Below are 27352 nucleotides of genomic sequence, written 5' to 3' on the forward strand. Positions count from 1 at the left end.
GTCTACCTTCAGCTCAGGTCACGATCTCAGGATCCTGGGATTGAGCTACATGTTGGGCTCCCTGCTCAGCAGGGAGTCGGCTTCTCCCTCTACCTCTGCCCATCCCCCTCTCATGCTCACTAACTAAACAAACAAACAAATTTTAAAAGGAGGCACACACATACACACAATGGAATATTATTCACCCATAAAAAAAAGAATGAAAAGAAAGGGAATGAAATCTTGCCATTTGCAATATGGATGGATCTAGAGGGTATAATACTAAGCAAAGTCAGGAAGAACAAGACAAATACTGTATGATTTCACTCATGTGGAATTTGTTTTTAAAGATTTATTTATTTATTCATGAGACAGAGAGAGAGAGAGACACACACACACACAGAGACATAGGCAAAGGGAGAAGCAGGCTCCTCATAGGGAGCCCGATGCAGGACTCAATTCTGGATCCTGGGATCAGGACCTGAGCTGAAGGCAGACGCTCAACTGCTGAGCCACCCAGGTGTCCCTTATATGTGGAATTTCAGAAACAAAACAAATGAGCAAAGGGGAAAAAATAGTGCGACAAACCAAAAAACAGACCCTTAACTATAAAGAACTGATGGTTACTGGGGAAGAGGTAGATAGAAGAATGGGGGAAATAGGTGACAAGGATTAAAGCACACACTTGTCTCAATGAACACCGGGTCATGTATGGAATAGGTTGATCATTATATTGTACCCCTGAAACTAATATAACACTGTATGTTAACTGGAATTTTTTTTTTATGTTAACTGGAATTAAAACTTAAAAAAAGAAGAAACCAGCCAGACTATGTGGTCCTTGGTAAATGCTTGTTAGATGAATAAAGCACTCAATACGCTCCATAAAATAAATCACATATACTTCTAACCTTATTAAATACAAATGTACTAGAATTACAAACGCCCAACGTGTATATGTATAAGCATTCAGCTGCCTCATGCTGCCTTTTGCCCCACACATGCTCAAAGGATGCCATTGGCCCACTGCCTGCCTTTCAGGGCACTGCTCTCTCTCTCCCAACACCCATACATACACTTGAAATCTTCATTCTTTTCTCTTTTAATCCAGGAAAATGTCCCTTCTTTCTTCTGCTCTCTCACTACCTATAAATCAAAACAAGCCTGAATCCAGCTGATAAACATTAAAAAACTACATCATAATACACATATCAAGGAAAAAGGAAAAACAAGTGTTTTAACGTGAAAGCTTACGAATTTGTGCCATTAGCTTCTGAAGTCTTCAAAATGGTTTACAGAATTTCCCTGTTAACCTCCATCTACTTTCTCTCTTTTTTTTTCCCCATCTACTTTCTCATATTCCTCTAATTAAATATTTCTCCTTCACATACCAGGTTTTAGGATAGGTTCACTTCTGTTTATCACGTAACACGTAAAAATTTTTATGTTTTTACTGTAAATGTATTATTTTAAGTAAAGTGGGCTTTTATGAACCAGTTACAAATCTAAGTAATTTGTAGTACTATTCCTATAACAAAAAGGATTCTAATTTCCAAATAAGAACTTTGAGGTATCCCCGATGGCCCAGTGGTTTAGCGCTGCCTTCAGCCTGGGGTGGGATCAAGTCCCGCATTAGGCTCCCTGTGTGGAGCCTGCTTCTTCCTCTGCCTGTGTCTCTGCCTCTCTCTCACTCACTCACTCTCTCTCTGTGTCTCTCATGAATAAATAAAATCTTAAAAAAGAAAAAAAAAAAAAGAACTTTGGAGAAATAGCCTATTTATAAATGAGGATCTGTTTATCAAAGAAAAATCTAAAACAGCAACTAAGTTATGGCAATAGGACTTCATACAAAGCAGGTACACTTGTAAACAAAACACATGCTGCTGTCATTCAAATTTCGTAAATCAACTGGACTAGGGTTTTAAAAGACTTTTGGTGGGGCGCTTGGGTGGCTCAGTTGGTTAAGTATCCACTCTTGTTTTCTGTTCTCATGGATCATGGGATCAAGCCTCCCATCAGGCTCCAAGCTCAGCAGGGAGCCTACCTGAAGATTCTCTCCCCCGTTCCTATGCTCTCCAGCCCACAAAAACATGTATGCACTCTCACTTTCAAATAAATCTTACAATAGTAACAATTATTATTATTATTATTATTATTATTATTATTATTATTAGGATGTTTGTTATATGTTTATTTCCAAATGAGATTTAGGTTTCACAAAAACAGGTAATTTATTATTCCTTAGATCTTACAACAGCAGCTGGCACAGAACAAGGACTTAATATTAGAATGATTATTACATGGTAACACAATACGATCATTATAGTGTCAGATGGTTAGATTACGGGAAATTTCTCTTTTCTATCTTCCAAATAGAACTTTTTTTCTATCCATTTATTCAAATATTTACTGATGTGATGACATACAGTAGATTTCATATATGTATATGTATGTGTCAGGCTCTGTTTTGGGTACTAGAAACAGCAGTGCATAAAAACAAAATCTCTGTCTCCATAAGCTATGTGTCAAGTGGCTTTACTATTTACACAATGAAAATACGGTCATTAATATTATACTACTAGCCGAAATTTGGATTAAAAAAGCTTTTGTAGGGACACGTGGGTGGCTCAGCAATTTAGTGCCTGCCTTTGGCCTAGGGAGTAATCCTGGAGTCCCAGGATTGAGTCCCACATGGGGTTCCCTGCATGGAGGCCTGCTTCTCCCTCTGCCTATATCCCTGCCTCTCTCTCACTGTCTCTCTCATGAATGAATATATAAAATCTTAAAAAAAAGGGGGGGGGGGCAACCTCGGTGGTTTAGCGCCGCCTTCAGCCCAGGGCATAATCCTCGAGACCCAGGATCAAGTCCCACATCGGGCTCCCTGCATGGAGCCTGCTTCTCCCTCTGCCTGTGTCTCTGCCTCTCTGTGTGTGTGTGTGTGTCTCTCATGAATAAACTCTTAAAAAAAGAAAAAAGCTTTCGTATTATAAACATATTTCCTAATTTATATGTTTTATAAATTCAACTTTTCATGCATTAAGTTTTCTAGAGTGAGACATAATCAAATGGACAAAATATTAACTTATGTGCAAATCAACTGTCTTCTATTACACATAAAATAGGACTATTAAAAGAATCTTAAGATGCATAAGTATCAGGGCACCTGGATGGGTCAGTCTGTTAAGAATCTGGTTAACTAAGCTCAGGTCATGACTCCCGAGTCCCAAGATTGAGCCCCACATTGGGCTCCCTGCTCATCGGAGAGGCTGCTTGTCCCTCTCCCTCTCCACCTGCTTGTGCTCTCGTTTGCTCTCTCTCAAATAAACAACAACAAAAAACCCTTAAAAATAAATGCATAGGCATCCAGTTTACTCTTACTCCAACCTACTTAGAATAAAAGAGTGACTCCTTAGCATCCACTAGATGTAACCTTCAGAAGGACAAGGATTTTTATCTGCTTTGTTCATTATCAAATATTCCCAGAATTTGGGAGTAGGGACTACCACTGAGTAGCCGTGCAATACATTGCTGCTGAATGAATGGGAAATAAATTTGAGGCCCTCTGTGATCTATCTATTCCTCCTTTCCAGCTATATTATCTACTATTCTCTAGCATGGTCCCTCAGTTTGAGCTTGCTTCTCTTAAAACCTAAGAAAACTCTACTCAGTTTGAGCTTTCTTCTCTTCAAACCTAAGAAAACCTTACTCATTCCCTTACCTTTGGAACATTTGTCACCATCTTTATGAAGCCTTCCATCACTCTTCCTGCATCTCATCAGATTTTTTTTTTTTCTTTTCCTTCCTGCTCCAGATGTACTTTGTATCTACCTGTTATGCTACCTTCTTGCAGACAATACTGTTATCCACCAGATTGGCTCTTGCTTCTGAGTTTGCAGAGGATTCCACTGACTTATACTCTTCCTTCACTTGAGTTGGCTGGCACAGCCATGGGCTTAAGTTTAACCAATAACATACAAGTGAATATGACAGGTCATTCCCATCAGAAGCATTAACTGCCAGTGCTTGACAAACCATTTTCTGCTTTTTTCAATCCTGAGCATTGCCCAAAGACAGAAGCCACAGGCCCAAACTGGCCTGGGCAGTGAAGTCAATCTTCATGAAGCCAATGAGCATTAAGGGAAATTGTGTAAACAAGGGTTGTTACTGTGTCAAACCATTAAGATTTCGGCTGTGTATATGTTACCACAGTATAACTCAACCTAAACTAATACACACTCATGCAAATAAACAATCATAACACAAAGCAAAAAGAAACTTATATTTCCCCCATCAGACTATAAACTCATACAACAGATGGAAATATCTGATGTTTGTTAAATTACAATAGAGGTAAACTCAGTATATTTAGTTTGATGTTTCCTTAACATGAAGTCCTTAAATTAAAAAAAATCTAGGGGTGCTTGGCTGGCTCAGTAGGTACAGCATAAGACTCTTGATCTCAGGTGTTGTGAGTTTGAGCCCCTGTTGGGTATAGAGATTACTTAAAAATAATTTTTAAAAAAAAATACTTTATTCATTTGAGAAAGAGAGAGAGAGAGAGAGAAATAGCACGAGCAGGGGGAGGGGCAGAGGGAGAAGCAGCCTCCCAGCTGAGCAGGGAGCCCAACTTGGGGCTCAATCCAAGGACTCTGAGATCATGACAGAAAAAGAATCCAAAAAACTCCTGACAAAAGTTAATATCCATTCATGATGAAAACTCAACAGTAAATTAGGCATTGAAAGAACATATCTTGATAAAAAGGCCATATATGTGAAGCCCACAGCTAACATCATATTAATTAGATGGTAAAAGGATAAAAGCTTTTCCTTCAAGGAAACAAGAGCTTTTCCTTCAGGAACAAGACAATGGTGTCCACCACTTCTATTCAACATAGTACTAGAAGTCCTAGTGGGAACAATCAGGGAAGAAAAATAGTAAAGGTATCAGGATTGGAAAAGAAGTAAAAGTGTCTCAGGGAAGCCTAGGTGGCTCAGTGGTTGAGCTTCGGCCTTCGGCTCGGGCTCCTTGCAGGGAGCCTGCCTGCTTCTCCCTCTGCCTGTGTCTCTCATGAATAAATAAAATCTTAAAAAAAAAAAAAAAAAAGGAAGTAAAATTGTCTCTATTTACAAAAGAAGTGATTTTATAGAGATGCTTGATTTCTAACTGGTAGAACACATGACTCTGAATCTCGGGAGTAAATTGTAAATTCAAGCCCCATGTTGAATGGAGAGATTACTTTAAAAATAAAATCTTGGGGCACCTGGGTGGCTTAGCGGTTAAGCATCCATCTTTAGTTCAGGTCGTGATCCTGGGGTCCTGGGATCGAGTCCCGCATCAGGCTCCCTGTATGAAGAAGCCTGCTTCTCCCTCTGCCTCTGTGTGTTTGACATGAATAAATAAAATCTTTTTTAAAAAATAAAAATAAAATCTTAAAAAAAAGATATGATTTTATATACAGAAAACCCTAAAGACTCAACCAGAAAAACAGATCTAATCAATGAATTCAGTGAAGTTGCAAGATAAAAAATTATAATCAAAATCCAGTAGTATTGGGATCCCTGGGTGGCACAGTGGTTTGGTGCCTGCCTTTGGCCCAGGGCGCGGTCCTGGAGACCCGGGATCAAATCCCACATCGGGCTCCCGGTGCATGGAGCCTGCTTCTCCCTCTGCCTGTGTCTCTGCCATTCTCTCTCTCTCTCTCTCTCTCTGTGACTATCATAAATAAATAAATAAATAAATAAAATTTTAAAAAATCCGGTAGTGTTTCTATATACTGAAATATTTAAAGATTTATTTATAAATAATGAGCAGGAGGAGGGGCAGAGAGGGAGGGAGAGATAATCTCAAGCAGACTGTACTGAGAATGGAGCCCAATGTAGGAGTCAATCTCATGACCCTGAGATCATGAACGAAGCCAAAATCAAGAGTTGGCTCTTAACCAACTAAGCCACCCAGGCACCCCCACTAACATGAGAGTTATAAAAAAGAAAGAAATTGATCCCATTTACAAAAGCATCAAAAAGAATAAAATACTTAAGAATAAATTAAGTACGTAAAAGATCTCTATACTGAAAACTCTAAGACCCTGATGAAAGAAATTGAAGACAATACAAATAAATACCCTGTGTTCATGGGTTGGAAGAATTAATATTGTTAAAATGTCAATGCCACTAATAGCCATCTACAGATTTAATGCAACCTAGACCAAGATTCCAAAAGCATTTTTATAGAAGTACAAAAAAACACTCCTAAAATTTATATGGAACCACAAAAGATCTCAAACAGCCAAAAATATAGTGAGGAAGAAAAAAAAAAAAGGCAAGAGGGATTCCTGGGTGGCTCAGCGGTTTAGCGCCTGCCTTTGGCCCAGGGTGCGATCTTGGAGTCCCAGGATCAAGTCCCGCATCAGGCTCCCGGCGTGGAGCCTGCTTCTCCCTCCTCCTGTGTCTCTGCCTCTCTCTCTCTCTCTCTCTCTCTCTCTCTCTCTATGTCTAACATGAATAAATAAATAAATCGTTAAAAAAAAAAAAAGCAAGAGGTATCACAACCCCTGATTTCAAGCTATACTATAAAGAAACATTATGAAAATAAACAGTATGATAATGGCATGATAATGGCATAAAAGTAAACAGACCAAGAGAACATAACTGAGAACCCAGAAAGAAACCTAAGTATATACAGTCAACTAATATTTGACAAAGGAGCCAAGAACACTCAATGGAGAAAAGACAGTCTCTTCAATACATGATGCTGGGATAATTAGGTACTCATACATAAAAAAAAGAAATTGGACCCTTATAACCTATATCACTCACAAAAATTAACTTGAAATGAGTTAAAAACTAAAATGTAAGACCTGCAACCATGAAACTCCTAGAAGAAAACATAGGAACAAAGCTCCTGGACATGGGTCTCAGTAATGATTTTTTGGATAGGATACCTAAGGCAGGGTAGTCCAGGTGGCTCAGCGGTTTAGCACTGCTTTCAGCCCAGGGCGTGATCCTGGAGACCCAGGATGGAGTCCCACGTTGGGCTCCCTGCATGGAGCCTGCTACTCCCTCTGCCTGTGTCTCTGCCTCTCTCTCTCTCTCTCTCTCTCTCTCTCATGAGTAAATAAATAAATATCTTAAAAAAAAAAAAAAAAAAAAAGGATACCTAAGGCACAAGTAACAAAATAAGAAATGAACAAGTGGGACTACATCAAACTAAAAAGCTTCTGCATAGGGCAGCCTGGGTGGCTCAGTGGTTTAATGCCACCTTCAGCCCAGGGCCTGTTCCTGGAGACTCAGGATTGAGTCCCATGTCGGGCTCCCTGCATGGAGCCTGCTTCTCCCTCTGCCTGTGTCTCCCTCTCTCTGTGTGTCTCTCATGAATAAATAAAAATCTTTAAAAAATAAATAAAAATAAAAAGCTTCTGCATAGCAAAAGAAACCATCAATGAAGTGAAAAGATAACCTATAGCATGGGAAAATATTTGAAACCATAAATTTGGTAAGAGGTTAATATCCAAAAACATATGAAGAACTCCTGCAACTCAACAGCAAAAAACAAAGAACCCAATTAAATAATGGGCAAAAGACTTGAATGGAGATTTCTCTAAAGATACACAAAAGGCTAACAGGTACATAAAATGATGCTCAACATCACTAGTCATTAGGGAAATGCAAATTAGAACCACAAGATTATCAGCTCATGCCTGTCAGAATGGCTATCATCAAAAAGACAAATGCTGGGGTGCCTGGGTGGTGCAGTCAGTTAAGGATTGGATTCTTGGGTTTTGGCTCACGTCATGATCTCAGGGTGGTAAAGACTGAGCCCCATGTCAGGTGCAGAGTCCGCTTAAGACTTTCTCCCTCTACCTCTGCCCCTCCCCCCTTAAATAAATAAATAAATCTTTTTTAAAAAAAGACAAATGCTGGCATGGATATAGAAAAAAAGAAAACCCTTGTGCACTGGTGGGATTGTAAATTGTACAACCACTATGGAACACAGTATGGACAATTATCAAAAAATTAAAAAGAGAACCACCATATGATGCAGCAATTTCACTTTTGGGTATATACCTAAAGTTGACAAAAACACTACCTCAAAAAGATATCTGCATCCTCAAGTTCATAGCAGCGTTATGCACAAGAGACGAGACATGGAAACAACTTGAGTGTCAATAAACAAATGGATAAAAAAGCTGTGGTATATATACACAGTGGAATATTATTCAGCCATAAAAAATAGGGGATCCCTGGGTGGCGCAGCAGTTTAGCGCCTGTCTTTGGCCCAGGACGCGATCCTGGAGACCTGGGATCGAATCCCACATCGGGATCCCGGTGCATGGAGCCTGCTTCTCCTGCCTGTGTCTCTGCCTCTCTCTCTCTCTGTGTGACTATCATAAATAAATAAAAATTTAAAAAATAAAATAAAATAAAATAAAAAATAATGAAATCTTACCATTTGCAACAACATGGATAAATCTCAAAGGCATTATGCTAGTGAAATATGTCAGAAAAATGCTATACAGTCTCACACATAGAATCCAAAAGCAAAACAAACAAAACAAAGAAACCCAAACTCATAGAAAAAGAAATCATAGTTATGGTTACCAGAAGTAATGGATAGGGGAAGGGAAAATTGGAGGAAGATAGTCAAAAGGTACAAACTTCTAGTTTTACAGTAAATAAGTAATGTACAACATGATTACTCTTGCTAGCACTGCCTTATGATATATATAGGAAAGTCATAAAGAGTGTCAATCCTGGGTTGCCTGGGTGGCTCCATCGTTTAAGCATCTGCCTTCGGCTCAGGTCATGATCCAGGGGGTCCAAAAATCAAGCCCCACAGCAGGCCCCCTGATTGGTGGGGAGTTTGCATCTCTCTCTGCCCCCCTCCCCTCTGCTCACGTGCATGCATTCTCTCCTTCCCTCTAATAAAGAAATACAATCTAAAAAAAAAAAAAAATGGAAGTGTAAATCCTAAGAATTCTCATCACAAGGAGAAATTATTTTCCTTTATTTCTTTTCTTTTTTTGTATTTATAGGAGAAGATGGATGTTAGCTGAATATACTGCACAGCCTTTTTACAATGTGAATAAATCAAACCATCCTGATGCATGTCTTAACTTATACAGTGATGTTTGTCAATTACTTCTCAATAAAACTGGGGGGCGGGGGGGATCAAATTTAAAACAACTTTACAGGGGATCCCTGGGGGTGGCTCAGTGGTTTGGCGCTTGCCTTTGGCCTGGGGCGTGATCCTGGAGTCCCAGGATCGAGTCCCAGGTCGGGCTCCTTGCATGGAGCCTGCTTCTCCCTCTCTCTGTGTATCTCATGAATAAATAAATTAATTAAAAATAAATAAATAAATAAAACAACTTTACACCATATTTCAACTCTTCCTGAACAGAGCTCGGTCTCTTTTTTAAAACACATGACACATGCCCACATATTCCTTCTAAACCTTAAAAAAGCCACCTCCTTAACACAGGGGCAGGTTTTTCAAATGTAAAAAATTCTACAAAGCTAAATTGTGACAATAAAGGGCTGTCCCCTAAGTATTCTGTACTTTAGAGATACTCATAAAATCAAATTTCACTTCTGAAAGCAGTGGGCTGATTATTTCATTCACTGCAAAAAGTTTTTTGGTAAGATTAAACAATTTGTGATTTAAAAAACTTTTAGCAAACAAGAGAACAGAACTTCCTTAATTTGATAAAAATCATGAACCAAAACCTTCAGTAAATATTACACTAAATAGAGAAACTTTAGAATCATTTATTTAAAATCAGAAACAAGACAAAGCTGCCTATTATCACTACTATGATTTAACATGATACTAAAGGTAATGGCCAATACTTTAAGAAAAAAACGGTAAGATGTGAGAATTAGAAGGGAAGAGATAAAACTGTCACTGTTTGTAGATGATATAATCTACCTACAAACCAACATAATCAGAAATACCACTAGAATTCATGAGAGTTTGGCAAGGTACAAGATCAACCTATAACATTTCTCTACATCTGTAGCAACCTGCCACAACATTTAACAAAAAATAACTATTCACGATATCAATAAAAACTATAAAGCAGGTAGAAACTATCTTTTAAAAAAATTTTTTTAAAGATTTTATTTATTTATTCATGAGAGACACACACAAAGAGAAAGAAAGAGAGAGAGAGAGAGAGAGGCAGAGACACAGGCAGAGGGAGAAGCAGGTTCCATGCAGGGAGCCTGACGTTGGACTCGATCCCAGGTCTCCAGGATCAGGCCCTGGGTTGAAGGCCGCGCTAAACCGCTGAGCCACCCAGGCTGCCCAGTAGAAACTATCTTGATCAAGAATATTCACAAACTCTCTGGAGAAAGCTTTGAGTTTTTAATAAAAGGCATAAAAATACTCGAATAAATGGAAATGCCATGCCCTTGAATAGATACTACAGATTAGATGCATAGACGAGACATATGCGGTATTTTACATAAAATGCCAAATGTACACTTTGTAAGAGCACATACATATATACTTTACAATATATTAAACAAAAGGTCAATCTTAGGGAGATAAAGGAAATGACATATAGAGATTGAAAAGAATAAATAAAACAAGAGAAAGGGCTCACACTGACCAAAGATAATGTGACTTTTTGTGGCTGAGTTTATAAAGAAAAGTTTCTGAGAATATGAACAACAGAAAAAGGGAACTATTACTGTTCATATCCATAAATTCAGTGAAATAGTTTTCACTTTTAATAAACTACTACTATGAAATAGACTGAAAAATAGTTTACTCATCTAATCCTCAGAAGAATTACAAATAAATTTGAGGCTAAAGAAAACTTTCCCTCAGTAGCTTTTGATCAGTTAACTATAGGCTAAGCAACTACTAAGTGCCAAGCAAGAGAAAGCAATAAAATAAAGCATGGGGTCAAACCTTTAAGGCACTCCTAACCCTGCTAGGGTTAATAACTCAAGTGTGGCCCCACTGAGAAAATCAGAGAGTAGGTACTCTAAGTACCATCTGGTACATAGAATGTGAGCTACATATTTAATTTTCAATTTTCTAGTAGAAGCATTAAAAGAACATAGCAACAGGTTAAATTAATTTTAATAGTATTTTATTTAACCCAACACATCCCCATGTATTTCAACACAAAATATAAACAGATTAAGACTGTACATTCTTTTTTCATACTGTCACACTGTCCCTGAAATTGGGTACATATTTTATACTTCCAGAACACCCTAATTCAGACTAGCCACATCTCAAGTGCTCAGTAGCCACACGTGGCTGGCAGCTACTGTGTAGGAAAATGCAGCTCTAAGCACTCAAGAGGATGTAATCACATTTGAGTGAGATGCAAGGAAAAAAGGTATCATAGAGGTGAGGGAATGGAGTCTTTGAAGAATACACAGTAGAGTTCTAATGGAAGACAAAGGTTACTTCAAGCAGGCACTAGCACAAAGAAAGCTAATAAAAAAAAACCTGGGGGATGGGGAACATCCCCCAACCTGCATGTCTAACCATTTTCATCTCTCACATCTCATTTCACGTCGCACTAACATTGGAGGGGAAGGAAAAAGAAAAAGGCTGTAGTTCCTTGACATCATGATAGCTGGCAATTTATCGTTATGCTTCTGACTAGGCTGTCCTTTCTGCCTTGCTCCCCCTTCTATCTCCAACTCTTTCTTAGCTTAGTTAATTCCTACACTAAAGTACTTGACTGAGTTCCTTCTGCAGTCTCAGAACACAGGACCTGGCAACTAGCGAGTATGAAATCTCCGGGCAAACAAACAGCCAAGCAGAATTGTCTGGCTGAGTATTAAGGTTATAGATAGAGTTCAGCAGTTAGAAATAACAAAGCTGGAAAGCTGTATCAAGAACTTCGAATACTAAACCAAAGACTCTAGATTATCCAGTTTTTAGAGTAACACTACAAAAACTAACTTAAGAGGAAATTAACATCTGTAGAATGCCCACAAGCAAGTTATCTGTTATTTTCTTCAATCACAACAACCCTGAGTAGATGGTGTTATACCCTTGTGATTTAAAAAAAAAAAAAAAATGTGAAATGCACAGCATGGTAACTTTAGATAATAATAACTATTTATTTTTGAAGACTGCTAAGAGAGTAGATCTTAAAATTCTCATTACAAGAAAAAAAATTTGTAACTATGTGTGGTGATGGATGTTAATAACTAATTAACTACTTACTGTGATCATTTCACAATCTACAACTTCTGAATCATTATATTGTGCACCTGAAACTAATAAACTAGTATGTTATATATGCCAATTATATCTCAATAGTAAAAGACTGAGATAAAGGGATGCCTGAGTGGCTCAGTGGATGAGGGTCTGCCTTTGGCTCAGCGTATGATCCCGGAGTTCCGAGATCGTCCCACATCGGGGGATGTGGGATCCCTGCATGGAGCCTGCTTCTCCCTGCCTCTCTCCCTCTATGTCTCTCTCATGAATAAATAAATAAAACCTTAAAAAAAAAAATGAGATAAAATTTTTTGAGGCACTGATAAGTCAATCAACTTGGTCATGATTAAGTTACTTGTATTTGAAGGCTAGTTTCATTTTTTTTAAAGATTTTATTTATTCATGAGAGACAGAGAAAGAGAGAGAGAGAGAGGCAGAGACACAGGCAGAGGGAGAAGCAGGCTCCATGCAGGGAGCCTGACGTGGGACTTCGATCCTGGGTCTCCAGGATCACACCCTGGGCTGATGGCGGCGCTAAACTGCTGAGCCACCCGGGCTGCCCTGAAGGCTAGTTTCAATTCCAACCATGTAACTCCAAATCCCAACTTCTTGTATGTTTGTTGTTGTTCCTTCTTTTTTTGTTTCACATCTTGTCCACTCTGCTTCAGACATGTCTTCCTAATTACTCCCTCAACCAGTCTTAGGCTCCCATCTTTCCCTCCACTTCTAAGCCCAGATGCTATCCATTGAGTCTCCCTTTAAGAAAGCTGCCTTAGATTTTAAAAAGAGAGAGATGCTCTCAGTGAAATGATTACAGAGGGGAGAGACCAAGGACACAGGGAGAGAGATGAGAAAACCAGTAAAAAGACCATTAACATTAATGATGGCTAATATGTATCTGTTACTTCCTATGTATTAGGCACTGTTTTATTTTTTATCATTTTTTAAAATATTTTATTTATTTATTCATGAGAGACAGAGAGAGAGACAGAGAGAGAGAGGCAGGCGTGCAGAGACACAGGCAGAGGGAGAAGCAGGCTCCTTGCAGGGAGCCCAATGTGGGACTCAATCCTGGGACCCTGGGCCAAAGGCAGGTGCTAAACCGCTGAGCCACCCAAGAACCACCCTCCCCCCCCCGCCCCGGGCACTGTTTTAAATGGTTTACCCATACTTTCCCTTCTAATCAGTAATTCAACCAATATTTTGTTGATCACCTGTGATAAATGGAAAGCATGTTCTAGGTATCTGTTACATGAGTAAACAAAACAAATATTCCTGTCCCTCTGGGGCCTTCTGTATACTAGAGGAAACTGACAAAACACAATCAACATAAGATATATGTAAATAATACAATAGGTCGGAAATAACAACTGCAATAGAGAAAAGAAAAACGAGATCAGGGTTGGGGAGACTGCGAGAGCCATAGGTGATTAAACCACTGAAGTAATATATGTGAAAAGTGGAGGTGAAAAAATCAGCCATGAGGATATCTGGAAGCAAAGTGTTTAAAGGGAAGGGCAATGCAAAGGCCCTGAGGTTGGAGTGTCCCTGGTGTGTTCACAACAGCAAGAAGACTCCTAGGTCTATGGGTGTAGTGGGTACAGAGGGTAGGAGATGAGGACAAAGTGGAAAGGGAAGCCAGAGCACAGAAGGCCTTATCCTTATACACCCCTACGAGGCCATCACTATTACCAATGCATTTTATAGATGAGGTAACCAGGGCACAAAAAAAGTTATTTAATTTCTCTGGTCACAATAAAATGCTAGGTCAGGGGTGCCTGGGTCGCTCAGTCAGTTAGGCGTCTGCCTTTGGCTCAGACTATGATCTCCGGGTCCTGGGATCAAGCCCCATGTCAGGCTCCCTGCTCAGCAAGGAAGTCTGTTTCTCCCTCTCCATCTGCCTCTCCCCCTGCTTGTGCTCTCTCTCAAATAAATAAAATCTTTAGAAAATAAAATCCTAGATCAGATTATAAATCCAAAGAGTTACTATTACAGTGATTTGAAAACATCCACCCAACATCTTTGACACGCTTCCCATTACAAGTCAAGGTCCATGTTCCTTCTGTTGAATCTGAGTGCTTCTGACAGATTTAATGAAGAGAAAATGATAGAAGTGATACTATGTGCCTTCTGAGGCTAGATCATAAAAGAAAGGCAGCTTCTGTCCTTTTCTGAAAGGCTGAATCACCTCAGAAGTCTGATTACAGTGAGGCCTCCATGCTGGAGGAGCCGTTGTAGATATTCCTGCCAAGAGTCCCAGCTGAGCCCAGCCTTCTGCCAAGGTGCCTTTTGCCAAGGTGACAGAAATGTGCATGAAGAAGCAATCTAGGATGTGGATCTCCCAGCCCAGCTGTTCAAATCCCCCAGCCTGTTAAGATCTTCCAAACTGAAGTTCCATATAGAAGAGTTAAGCCACCCCTGTCTGAATATCTTACACACAACCTGTGAATATAATAATAAAACAGCTGTTGTTTTACAGTACCAAACTGTAGAGTTCCAGTTGTTCCATAGTAATAATAAAAACCACTATACAATAAGCAGGGAATAAAGGTTAAGAACCTGAACGGGGGCACGTGGGTGGCTCAGTAGGTTAAGCGTCTGCCTTCAGCTCAGGTCATGATCTCAGAGTCCTGGGATGGAGCCCTGCTTCAGGCTCCCTGCTTAGCAGGCAGTCTGTTTGCCCCTCTGCCACCCCTCCCCCACTCGTGCTCTCACTCTCTCTCAAAATCTTGAAAAAAAAAAGGAACCTGAACTAAGTTAATAGAAATGGAAAAAAAAAAAAAAACCCTGGAATACATTACCATGGTATGTGATGTGGAAGGTTCTTTATCATTAAGTATCTTTAACGTCTAGATGGCAACCTTCTTTTAAGAGAAGAAAACAAGCTCCTTTAGTCCATTCTGCTAATAGAGCTATTATATGCCTATGGATACCAAGGAGGGCCTAGGAATAGGTTAGCAAAGGAAGGAAGACAAGGAAAGGTGGAGATAGTATGTGAACAGAATGCCATCAACAACAAAAGCTGATTGCCTTGGTTTAAATTATTCTTCTGGATAAAGAATGGCAATTCTCAGAGCAGAAGGCTGAGTTAAGGAATGGTTCTAGGTAGACTCCTCTCCAGGATTCTCATGCTAGAATCTGCTATTGTAGTCAATGAAGTCATAAAGATACTGCATAAAGAATGGGGTTAATATGAAATTCTAGAATAAAAACCTCAGGCTCAGCTTATTCAAGTATTATACTAAATTCTACCAATACACATTTTCATGTAAAACATCCATAATACACACTCTCTAATACTGAATATTCACCCAAATGCAACTGCCTATTAGCCACAAATAAAAACAAAACACCACCTGCTCTGTTCAAGTTTCAATTCTGAGCACCCAGATTCTACGTAACACACTTACACAATGCCTTATCTAGTCTACACAAGATTACACAAGACTGGGGACACCTGGGTGGCTCAGCAGTTGGGCATCTGCCTTTGGCTCAGGGCGTGACCCGGAGTACTGAGATCAAGTCCCACACTGAGTGAAGCCTGCTTCTCCCTCTGCCTCTCTCTTTCTGCCTCTCTCTCTCTCTCTCTCTCTCTCTCTCTCTCTGACTCTCATGAATAAATAAAATCTTAAAAGAAAAAAAGATTACACAAGACTAACCATGGCTGAGCAGCTCAGATGGCTAGAATACAATGCTGAAGAACTCTACCTCGAAGGAAAAAAAAAAAAAAAAATCCTTGCTTCCAGTGCCAACTTCCACCCTTCTAATTATTCTACATGCAGGTGCAAATGGGTCAACACAAACTCCTGATGACTACTTGCAGACCAACTCCAAACACATTCTTTAAATTCTTGTATAAGACAACATTAAAGCTGAGATATTCCCAGGGAAGAGATTTGTTCTCTCCTTCAGGTTTAATTTGAAAGTTCAAAATGGAGGGGAGAGGGATCCCTGGGTGGCTCAGCGGTTTAGCGCCTGCCTTCGCCCCAGGGTGTGATCCTGGGGTCCCGGGATCAAGTTCCGCATCTGGCTTCCTGCAGGGAGCCTGCTTCTCCCTCTGCTTGTGTTTCTGCCTCTGTGTGTGTGTGTGTGTGTGTGTGTGTGTGTGTGTGTCTCTCATGAATAAATAAAATCTTTTTAAAAAAATAAATAAAGTGGAGGGGAGATGGGGCACCTGGCTGGCATGTGACTGTGGCTCTTGATCCCAGGGTAGTGAGTTCAAGCTCCACAATGGGGGTAGAGTTTACTTAAAAAAAAAATGTATCAGGGCGCCTGGGTAGCTTAGTCAGTTGAGCATCGGACTCTTGGTTTTGGCTCAGGTCATGATCTCCCAGTCATGGGATGGAGCCCTGAGTTGGGATCCGTGTTCAGGGTGGAGTCTCCTTGCAATTCTCTCTCTCCCTCTCCCCCTATCCAGAGTACCCCCTACACTCTCTCTCAAATAAATAAATAAATCTTTTTTTTTAAGATTTTTATTTTATTTTTATTTTATTTTTTTATTTTTATTTTTTAATGATAGTCACAGAGAGAGAGAGAGAGAGGCAGAGACACAGGCAGAGGGAGAAGCAGGCTCCATGCACCAGGAGCCCGACGTGGGATTTGATCCCGGGTCTCCAGGATCGCACCCTGGGCCAAAGGCAGGTGCTAAACCACTGCGCCACCCAGGGATCCCTCAAATAAATAAATAAATCTTAATATATATATGTATATATATACATCTATTATGTAAGGGGGGGCACCTGGGTGGCTAAGTCAGTTGAGTGTCCAACTCCTGGTTTGGGCTCAGGTCATGAACTCAGGGTAGTGAGATCAAGCTCTGCATTGGGCTCCATGCTCACCACAGGGGCTGCTTATCCCTCTCCCTCTGCTCCTCCCCCACTTGCAAAACAAAATGGAAGTGAGACAAGAGTTTTCCTTTTTTTTCCTTCTTCCAGCCCTCTCCCCATGGCCCCTAACACTGAGAAAAGCATTTTATGCTTTAGTCCTCCCAGTGGTGATCAGAAAGGGCTGCATTCCCTGACTTACTTCCAGGTTGAAAAGAAATTCCAGGGATAAAATTTGGCTATATCCTAGAATTCAGAGCAATTCTCTTTTAAATTAAAAATAACAACAACAACAACAAAAAAAACAGGTACCATTACCTTAAACCATAGATCTCTTACAAGTAATTACAATGTAAAATAATCATGTACTACATACGTAATCAAAGTGAATGATATTATACTCATTACAAATTCCCACTTTTACCTGACTTACATACAGAAAAAAAAAAATCCTCAAATTGAAGTCTATAAGATCTTTTCTCAAAACATTTTGACATCATAAAATATATGTATTCTCAGATGAACTTTTTATTTTTTTTTTATTTTATTTTTATTTTTTATGATAGTCACACAGAGAGAGAGAGGCAGAGACATAGGCAGAGGGAGAAGCAGGCTCCATACACCGGGAGCCCAACGTGGGATTCGATCCCGGGTCTCCAGAATAGCGCCAAACCGCTGCGCCACCCAGGGATCCCTCAGATCAACTTTTTTAAAAAGCCCCAAATAGGGCAGCCTGGGTGGCTCCGCGGTTTAGCGCCACCTTCAGCCCAGAGTGTGATCACGGGAACCTGGTATTGAGTCCCACCCATGTCAGGCTCCCTGCATGGAGCCTGCTTCTCCCTCTGCCTGTGTCTCTGCCTCTCTCTGTCTCTGTCTCTATGAATAAATAAAATGTTAAAAAAAAAAAAGGCCCAAACAACTTTATTCAATAGATAGTTGTGCTTAAAAGTTAAAAGGCAGATTAAATGAAATTATATATTTTTAAAAGATTTTATTTACTTATTTGACAAAGAGTGACCGAGCACAAGCAGGGGAGGGGAAGAAGGAGAAGCAGGCTCCCCACTGAGCAGGGAGCCTGATGTGGGGATCGATCCCAGGATCATGAACTGAGCCGAAGGCATATGCTTAACCAACTGCGCCACCCAGGTGCACCCAAATCATTATATTTTAAATGAAATATTATATAAAGTAATTAATACTGTTGCCTGATATACAGTATATGATCAGCAAATAGTAACTTCTTACACTCCATAACTACACTTTCTTACAAAGAACCAACTTTAAAAACTCATGGAACTTTTTTTTAAGATTTTATTTATTTATTCATGAGAGACACAAAGAAAGAGGCAGAGGGAGAAGCAGGCTCTATGCAGGAAGCCCGACGCGGGACTCAATCCCGGGACCCCGGGATCATGCCCTGAGCCAAAGGCAGGTGCTCAACCGCTGAGCCACCCAGGCGCCCCAAAATTCATGGAACTTAATTTTTATTTAATCTGTTAGAAATCTCTTCTATAGTCACAATACAATCTGAAGGAGTATAGTTTAGTTGGCAAGCTTTCACTGAATACGAATGCAGTGATTAAAATGTCGTTTATGGACCTGCTGCATTAACAACACCTGGGAACTTGTTAGAAGTGCTAACTGTAGGGCAACCCAGGTGGCTCAGCGGTTTAGCGCCCCCACCCCCTTCAGCCCAGAGTGTGATCCTGGAGACTTGGGATCAAGTCCCGCATAGGGCTCTCGCTCTCTCTCTCTCTCTCTCTCTCTCTCTCTGTGTGTGTGTGTGTGTGTGTGTGTGTGTGTCTCATGAATAAATAAAATCTTTAAAAAAATGCTAACTGTAGAATCAAGGTCTGGGGGGGTAGGGCCCATCAATCAGCTTTAACAAGCCCTCCAGGTGATACTGGTGTCTGCTCCAGTTTGACAGTTTGAGAGGCTAGTTTCATAGAACTCAGGGTGCTTTGTTCTGTAGGAATTGAGAAGTCCTAAAAGCAGGTGCAATATGGTTCCTAGGTATATCCTCTAGGGCACCTAGCACAGTGTCATATACAAAGTAAGCACTCAAACTTGAATAGGTTATAATAGTCTCATATAACCTATAGCTGACTAAACAAAAACACCACAGAGATAAATTCTTTTTTTTTTTTTTTAAGATTTTATTTATTCATGAGACACCGAGAGAAAGAGGCAGAGACACAGGCAGAGGGAGAAGCAGGCTCGACGCAGGGAGCCTGATGTGGGACTCAATCCTGGGTCTCCAGGACCACACCCTGGGCCAAAGGCAGGCGCTCCACCGCTGAGCCACCCTGGCATCCTGAGATTCTGATGGCTTGTCTGCATTAACAGTAAGTAAGTACATGCTGCACACACACCAGGAGCTGTTAAATAATTGGCAAAGCCCCAGGGCTTCTCGTACTTTGGCAAATAACTCAGGCTTACAAGGTGTCATATGCTTTAAAATATAGGTGAAAAAAATACATTTTTAATTTTACCAGTGTCCAAACAGGATTTGACCATGGCTCTAATCAAGTCAACTGCAGAACATAAACTAAAATATAAACTTTTCTGTTGCCTTCAAAAATGCATCTTATTTCACATATTAGTTAACTATAATACATGGACCCAAGATAGGTTCCAATTTGGACACAGTGTTAAAAAAGTTGACAACCGGGGGCAGCGCCAATGGCCCAGCGGTTTAGCACCGGGGTGTGATCCTGGAGACCCGGGATCGAGTCCCACGTCAGGCTCCCTGCACAGAGCCTGTTTCTCCCTCTGCCTGTCCCTCTTTCTCTATCTCCATCTCTGCCATGAATAAATAAGTAAATCTTTAAAAAAAAAAAAATTAGACAACTGGGGTGCCTGAATGGCTCAGTCGGTTAAGGGTCTGCCTTCTGCTTAGTTCATGATCCTGGGGTCCTGAGATTGAGCCCCCCATCAGGCTCCCTCCCTCAGGGATAGCCTACTTCTCCCTCTGCTCTCTCACGCATGTTCTCTGTCTCTCAAATAAATAAAATATATATATATATTTTTTTAAGTAGACAACTGAAGAAATTTGAAAACTGACTGGATATTTGATATTAAGGAATGATAAAAGGGATTATGATATAATTTTCATAAAAACAGCTTTTATCTCTTCTAAAAGCTTAAGAGACGAAATGATATGATGTACAGAATTTGCTTCTTGAAATGAAGACTCACCACTGAGCTGCTGAGTACATGTAGGACTAACTATATACCAGGGTTTCTCAACCCTGGCACTATTGACATTTTTGGCTAGATATTTTTTTTTGTTGGGGAAGGGGTGTCCTGTGTATTGTAAAATGTTTAGCAGCATTCTAAACTAAGCAGAATTTAGTCAGTAAACTCTCTTCAGTTGTAACAATCAAAAATGCTTCTAGGGATCCCTGGGTGGTGCAGTGGTTTGGCGCTTGCCTTTGGCCCAGGGCGCGATCCTGGAGACCCAGGATCGAATCCCACATCAGGCTCCCGGTGCATGGAGCCTGCTTCTCCCTCTGCCTATGTCTCTGCCTCTCTCTCTCTCTCTCTGTTACTATCATAAATAAATTAAAAAAAAAATTTAAAAAAAAAATGCTTCTAGACATCGTCAAATGTCCACGGGGGGGGGGGGGGGGGGGGGGGGCAAAATTGTTCCTGGCTGAGAACCACTGCTAAAGGTAGTAAATCCTCCTTGTTTATTTGTTTGAAATTTTCCATAACAAAACACTGAAGTTTTATTTTAATTATACTGTTTTGATACAACTACATCTCTCTAGTTGAGTAATTAGTACATAAGGTTTTTGGGTTTTGGGGTGTTTTTTTTTTTTTAGATTATTTGAAAGTGTGTGCTTGAGCAAGGGGGAGGGGCAGAAGGAGAAGCAGATTCCCCACAGCAGGAAGCCTGGCATGGGACTGGATCCCAGGACCATGAAATCTTGACCTGAAGCAAAGGCAGACACTTAACCGACTGAGCCACCCAGGCACACCAGTATGTAAGCTTTTGAGGAACAGCTTGCTACACAAAAAAAAACAGAGGGGAATGAACCGGAGATCTGGAGCCTAATAGAGGTGCTGCTACTAAATAGTGTTGTCACAAGCAGCTCCCGTCACCTGAGCCTCAGTAGGCTCGGATTATTTGATTAGTCCTTTTGAGTTTTAAATGATTTTTTTTGAGTTTTAAAATGATTTAATAACAGTATTACCCTTTTAAGACAAATGATTTTACTTCTATACTTGGGGAGCGGGGACTTTCAAGCAGACTCCATGCTGAGGACCGAGCCCTATAACCCTGAGATCATGACCTCAGCCAAAACCAAAAGTCAGTATGAGCCACCCAGGTGCCCCAAACAGTATTATCTTTTTTTTTTTTTTCAAAGATTTTATTTATTTATTCACAGAGATGCAGAGAGAGAGAGAGAGAGAGAGAGAGAGGCAGAGACACAGGCAGAGGGAGAAGCAGGCTCCATGCAGAGAGCCCGACGTAGGACCCGATCCAGGGTCTCCAGGATCACGCCCTGGGCTGCAGGCGGCACTAAACCGCTGTGCCACCGGGGCTGCCCACAGTATTATCTTTTATATACCCATCAGCTAAAGGTGGATATTCACATCTGTAAACCAAACAAAAGAAAAACAATAGCAGTGTACTAGGATGAAAGCAATATTCTTTTTTTTTATTTTTAAATTTTTTTTTATTTATTTATGATAGTCACAGAGAGAGAGAGGCAGAGACACAGGCGGAGGGAGAAGCAGGCTCCATGCACCGGGAGCCTGATGTGGGATTCGATCCTGGGTCTCCAGGATCGCGCCCTGGGCCAAAGGCAGGCGCCAAACCGCTGCGCCACCCAGGGATCCCTGAAAGCAATATTCTTGTTGCAAATTACCTGCCTCTTATTATTCTTGATCTATAAGCAACATTCCTATCACAATTATATGCAATTATTTAAATTTTAAAAATACTGTGTCTCTCATGAATAAATAAAATCTTAAAAAGGCGGGGGGGGGGGGGGGGGGGGACAGGCCGGATGGCTCACTGGTTTGGCACAGCCTTTGGTCCGGAGCCTGATCCTGGGCACCCGGGATCGAGTTCCCAGTCGGGCTCCCTGCATGGAGCCTGCTTCTCCCTCTGCCTGTGTCTCTGCCTCTCTTTCTCTGTCTCTCATGAATAAATAAAATCCTAAAAAAATTTTTTTTAATTAATTTTAAAAATAATTTTTGTTCTTTTCTAGAAAGATAATTTGAGAGAGACACACACACACAGAGCGGGGAGAACCAGACTCCATGCTGAGCATGGAGCCCCATGTGGACCTCGATCCCAGGACCCTGAGATCATGACCTGAGCTGAAGGAAGATGCTTAACAAAATGAGCCACCCAGGCACCCCTGCAATTATTTAAAATTTATTTATTTATTTTTAAGATATTTATTTATTCATTAGAGAGACACACACACACACACACACACACACACACAGATAGATAGGCAGAGACACAGGCAGAGGGAGAAGTAGGCTCCACGCAGGGAGCCCGGCGGGACTCAACCCCGGGACTCTAGGATCATGCCCTGGGCGGAAGGCAGGCACCAAACCACGAAGTCACCCAGGGATCCCCCTATTTAAAATTTAAATAAGATTCCCAGGAGTGGCATCTGGGTGGTTCAGTCTGGTAAGTGTCTGACTCCAGATCTCAATTTAAGTCTTGATCAGGGACATGAGTTCAAGTTCCACATTGGGCTCAAAAAAGTAATAAATAAATAAGATTCCCAGGATAAGCAAAATGGAAAGTCTTTTTACAAAATGAAAGGCAAAGCTTAAAAAAAAATAAAATAAAAAAAAAAGAAAGGCAAAGCTTCTAGTCATAACAGCCAAAACATCCATCAATGGTGGATGGATGAAAAATTGTTGTTCATTAACTGGGTAATGTATGGAAATGCTGAATCACTATACTGTATACCTGAAATTAATATAACACTGTATGTGAACTGGAATTAAAACTAAAACTTTGGGGCAGCCCAGTGGCTCAGCGGTTTACCGCGGCCTTCGGCCCAGGGCATGATCCTGGAGACCCAAGATCAAATCCCACGTCAGGCTCCCTGCATGGAGCTGCTTCTCCCTCTACCTGTGTCTCTGCCTCTCTCTCTCTCTCTCTCTCTCTCTCTGTGTCTCTCATGAATAAATAAATAAAATCTTTAAAAACAATAAAATAAAATTTTTTTAAAAAACTAAAACTTTAAAAAAAAACTGTACATCCAAACAATGAACTACCACTCAGCAATAAAAAGACACGAACTACTGATACACAAATGTGAACAGAGATTCTATTTATATAACATCCTAGAAAAGATAAAACTATAGGGGCAGATAATAGATCAGTGGTTGCCAAGGGCTGGGGGAAGAAAGGGGAATAACTGTAAAGGGCCACAAGTTAAGCACCTTTCTGGACAATGAAAATGTTCTATATCTTGTCTGTGATGGTAGTTACATAACTATACATTTGTCACAACTCATCAAACCTTACACTTAAAAAGAGTAAATGTCCTATGTCAATAAACCTTTGACCAAAGAGCTGCTCCGGAAACTGAGAGCTTCCAATTCATTCTTGTATCCTCCCCAACTGGCAGGAAGTCTAATACTCAGCAGTTCAGCAATGGCAGGTGAATAACACGGCAAACAGGAGATGTGTAACACTGACACAAGGGCACCACACTGTCAAAAACACACTACTACTTCCGAACATTCTAACACAACTTAAAAAATGGAACAGGGCATGGTGAATTAATGCAATGATGTGTTACAAATCTGATTTTAACATTGTCAAAAATTCAAATTTAAATACATTCCACAAGAATAAAGGCACACTCCATATCCTACATTGTTTTTAAAAAATAAAGTTAGTAGCTTCTAACAACACATAAAAGGATTAAAACATAATTCAAAGGATGCCTGGGTGGCTCAGTGGTTGAGCATATCTCAGGGAGTGATCCCGGGGTCCTGGGATGGAGTACCGCATCGGGTTCCCCACAGGAAGCCTGCTACTCCCTCTCTGTGTCTCTGCCCCTCTCTGCCCAGACTGAGCCACCCAGACGCCACTTCTGGGAGAGAGATTCATGAGAGACACAGAGAGAGAGAGAGAGGGGCAGAGACACAGACAGAGGGAGAAGCAGGCTCTATGCGGGGATCACGCCCTGGGCTGAAGGCAGCACTAAACCGCTGAGCCACCTGGGCTGCCCAAAAATCTTTAAAAAAATAAAAAAATAATAAAACATAATTCAACAAATTTACCGGAGAACAAAGTAAAAACACTCTTTAGTGTAAATCCTTCAGTATCACAAATCTGACTGGTTTGGCTTCAGTTCATTTAAAGATTTTATTTAGTTATGTATTTGAGAGAGACAGAGAGACAAACAGAGACAGAGCATGAGCAGTGGAGAGTACAAGAGGAGAGGACCAGAGGGAGAAGCAGACTCCCTGCTGAGCAGGGAGCCCAACTTGGGGCTCTATCCCAAGACCCTGAGATCATGACCTGAGCTGAAGGCAGATGCTTAACCGACTGAGTTGCTCAGGAGCCCCTGGCTTTAGTTCATTTAGAAAATATGGAGCAGGCAGTCCCATGTCAGGCTCCCTGCATGGAGCCTGCTTTCTCCCTCTGCCTGTGTCTGTGCCTCTCTCTCTTGTCCCTCATGAATACATAAAATATTTTTTTAAATAAATAAAATCTTAGAAAGAAAGAAAAAAAGAAAGAAAGAAAGAAAGAAAGAAAGAAAGAAAGAAAGAAAGAAGAAAGAAAGAAAGAAAAAGAAAGAAAGAAAGAAAGAAAGAAGAAAAGAAAGAAAGAAAGAAAGAAAGAAAGAAAGAAAGAAAGAAAGAAAGAAAGAAAGAAAGAAAGAAAGAAAGAAGAAAGAAGAAAAAAGAAAATATGGAGCTCCTGCTCTTGGGTCAATGTAAGATTTTGCTTCACTGGGTGAAAGTCAGAGACCAAAACTAGTAACTCGTTTTGGGTTTTTTTGTTTTTTGCTTTTTGTTTTTGTTTTTTGTTTTTTGTTTTTTTGCTTACTCCATTCTACAGTGTAATCAAGGAGTAGGAAAATGAAGTCAGAAACAGGTTCTTCAAAAGGTCTCTAAGAAAATGAATTCCCTGACTCACCTAGTCTATGACATTATATTATTCACTTTTTATGGAACTTTCTAATCCATCTCAGGTGAAGGAACATATGCCATTGTATTACTTAACAATGTTAAAAAGAGCACTAAATACTATATATTAATACACTACATGAATGCTTTAGACCAAAGTTCACATAAACAGATTAAATCGCCTGATAGTTATCCAGCACACAAGTAGCATTTTGAAGATTAAAATGAAGGCATTTGATACCAAGAGGCCACTATGTCTCTGGACGTTGTCGAAAGCATGGAAACAGGCAGAGCGAGAAAGCTTTTCCTAAGTGATGGCATTTTCTTGCCAAGGAATTACCTCATAACATGTATAATGAAAGGCCAGTGAAGTTTCTTCACAAGCTATTCGCTAGATGTTTTACAGAAGATAACTCCCGGCTAGACTGGAACGGCTCTGAACCCTGTGCTAGAGAAGAGTTCAGAAAGCACTCGGGCAGAGTCAACATTCGCCCAAAGGAATTTCCACTACAAGTTGTCACTCCCTAAAAATGCCGCTCCTGGCCTTCTCAAAAGGTCTACGTGAACAAAATCAAAGGTTCCTTTTAGAGAGTCCCAGGATGTGAGCGCTGGAAGGGACCAAAGGCTGGCCCCGGCCACCCCGGCCACCCCGGCCACCCCCGCCTGGGGAAGGAGGGAAGCCACTACGGCCGGGGCGGGCGTCCCCGAGCCGGGCACCGAGGGGCCGCGCAGCTTTACTAGACACCTGCCCTTCAAACGCTCCCGACAGATGCGCAGGGATGCGGTCTGTACTGTCTCCACAAACTTCTCTGCTCTAGAGCTAGAGCGTTGCAGTTCCTTCCAAAGGGCCCTCGGACATCCCTCAGGGGCCACTCGGTGGTAGGGACGGTCACTCAACTTAGTTCCAGACCGCTTCAGGCACCCGGGTGGGTGTACAGGACAGTCCGCCTGACCCAGTCGGTTCCTGCGCATCAGCCCCACGACGCTGGCTCCGACCCGACAGTCCCTTAGAGCCGCCTGCCCGACCCAACAGCAGGCCCTGCCTCCCCGCCGCTCCACGCGCCGCCAACAACCGACACACGCGCGGGCGAAGCCGGGCGAGGCCCGGCGAGGCCCCGCGCGCCCCCCACGACCCCGACCGCCAGGCCCGGCGGAACCGGGAACGCCCGCGCCGCCCCGCTGGTGCCCACCGTCCGCCCGCGGCTGCCAGCGCGCCCCGGCCCTGCGACCCCGAGCTCGGCGGGCACGGCCGGCGCGGGCACTTACGTTCTCAGTGTCTCTTTCATTCACCGTTGGCAGCGGGGTCCTAGTGGACATTTTACTTCACTTCACTTCTGCACAATGCGAGGGTGAAACAAAACAGCACGGCCTTGGGGGGCCGGCGACCGCGTCCTCGAGCGCCCTGCGGTTCCGGAGCGGCGCCGCCGACGGCGGCTCCCCTCCCCCACGGCCGTCTAGATCCCGGGCCGGGCCCGGGCCGTCCCTCGGCGGGTCCCGGGGCTCATGCTCCCCCGGCCCCGGCGGCCGCGCCGAGGAGCCCCGCGGGCGGCGGGGGCCGGGCCGGCGGTGGCGGCGGCGGCGGGCGGCGGGTCGGCCCGCCGGCGTGCCCGCGCCTCAGGGCGCCCCTCGGGCCGGGACCCCCTCGCCTCCTCCTCCGCCCTCGCCCGTCGCGCCGCCGAATTCAGCGCCGGGGCCTCCACACAGCGCCGCCGGCTGCCCCTGAAGTGGAGGAGGAGGATGTGGACGAGGTGCGGTGCAAGACAGGCTGCCGCGGGCTGCGGGCGCCGACCATGGAGGGGGCTGCGGAGGCGGCGCCTGCGCCCGGCTGCTCTGCTCCCTCCGGTTCGCTTGCCGCCTCAGCCTCCACCCGGTGGCCGCCGCCGCCGCCGCTCCCGGTACCTCAGAGCCTCACGGACCCAAGATGGCCGCCCCTCGGCTTCCTCTGCTGCCTCCGGATGCCGGAAGTGACGGCACCGCCGCCTCCCGGAGGTCGCCCAATCAGCGCGGCCGGAGGAAGCCAGCCCGGCTGCTGTTGCTAGGGGCGACTCGGTCCTGGCCGGGGTGGAGGAGGCGGCGCCCTGAGCGCGGAAGGGTGGTGGGTCGCGGTGGGTCGCGGTGGGCGCTGCCGGCGCCCCGGGAGGAGTCGGCGCTCGGCCCTGGGCGGTGGCCTGGAGCGCGACTGCTGGGCTGGCCTTTATGGGGTTGGTGGGACGCCTGCTGTGTGCCGAGGCTGCGG

At 42.5% G+C, this 27352-nt stretch overlaps 1 protein-coding gene across 9 annotated transcripts in view; it reads right to left on the reverse strand.

The window, feature by feature from the left end:
- Window positions 1-27137, reverse strand: part of MARK3 (microtubule affinity regulating kinase 3) — a 126835-nt gene extending 99698 nt beyond the window's left edge. For 2 of the 9 annotated variants that reach the window (XM_041758034.1, XM_041758035.1), the window contains exon 1: window positions 26383-27120. In XM_041758034.1, coding sequence (XP_041613968.1) covers window positions 26383-26433 — 51 coding nt within the window. In that variant the 5' untranslated portion in view covers window positions 26434-27120. Of the gene's footprint in view, window positions 1-26382 lie in introns of all 9 variants that reach the window. The other 7 variants (XM_041758041.1, XM_041758036.1, XM_041758039.1 and 4 more) reach the window with 7 other exon arrangements.
- Between the last annotated feature and the right edge of the window lie 215 nt (window positions 27138-27352).

The sequence above is a fragment of the Vulpes lagopus genome, chromosome 6 (assembly GCF_018345385.1).
Source record: "Vulpes lagopus strain Blue_001 chromosome 6, ASM1834538v1, whole genome shotgun sequence".
NCBI lineage: Eukaryota > Metazoa > Chordata > Mammalia > Carnivora > Canidae > Vulpes > Vulpes lagopus.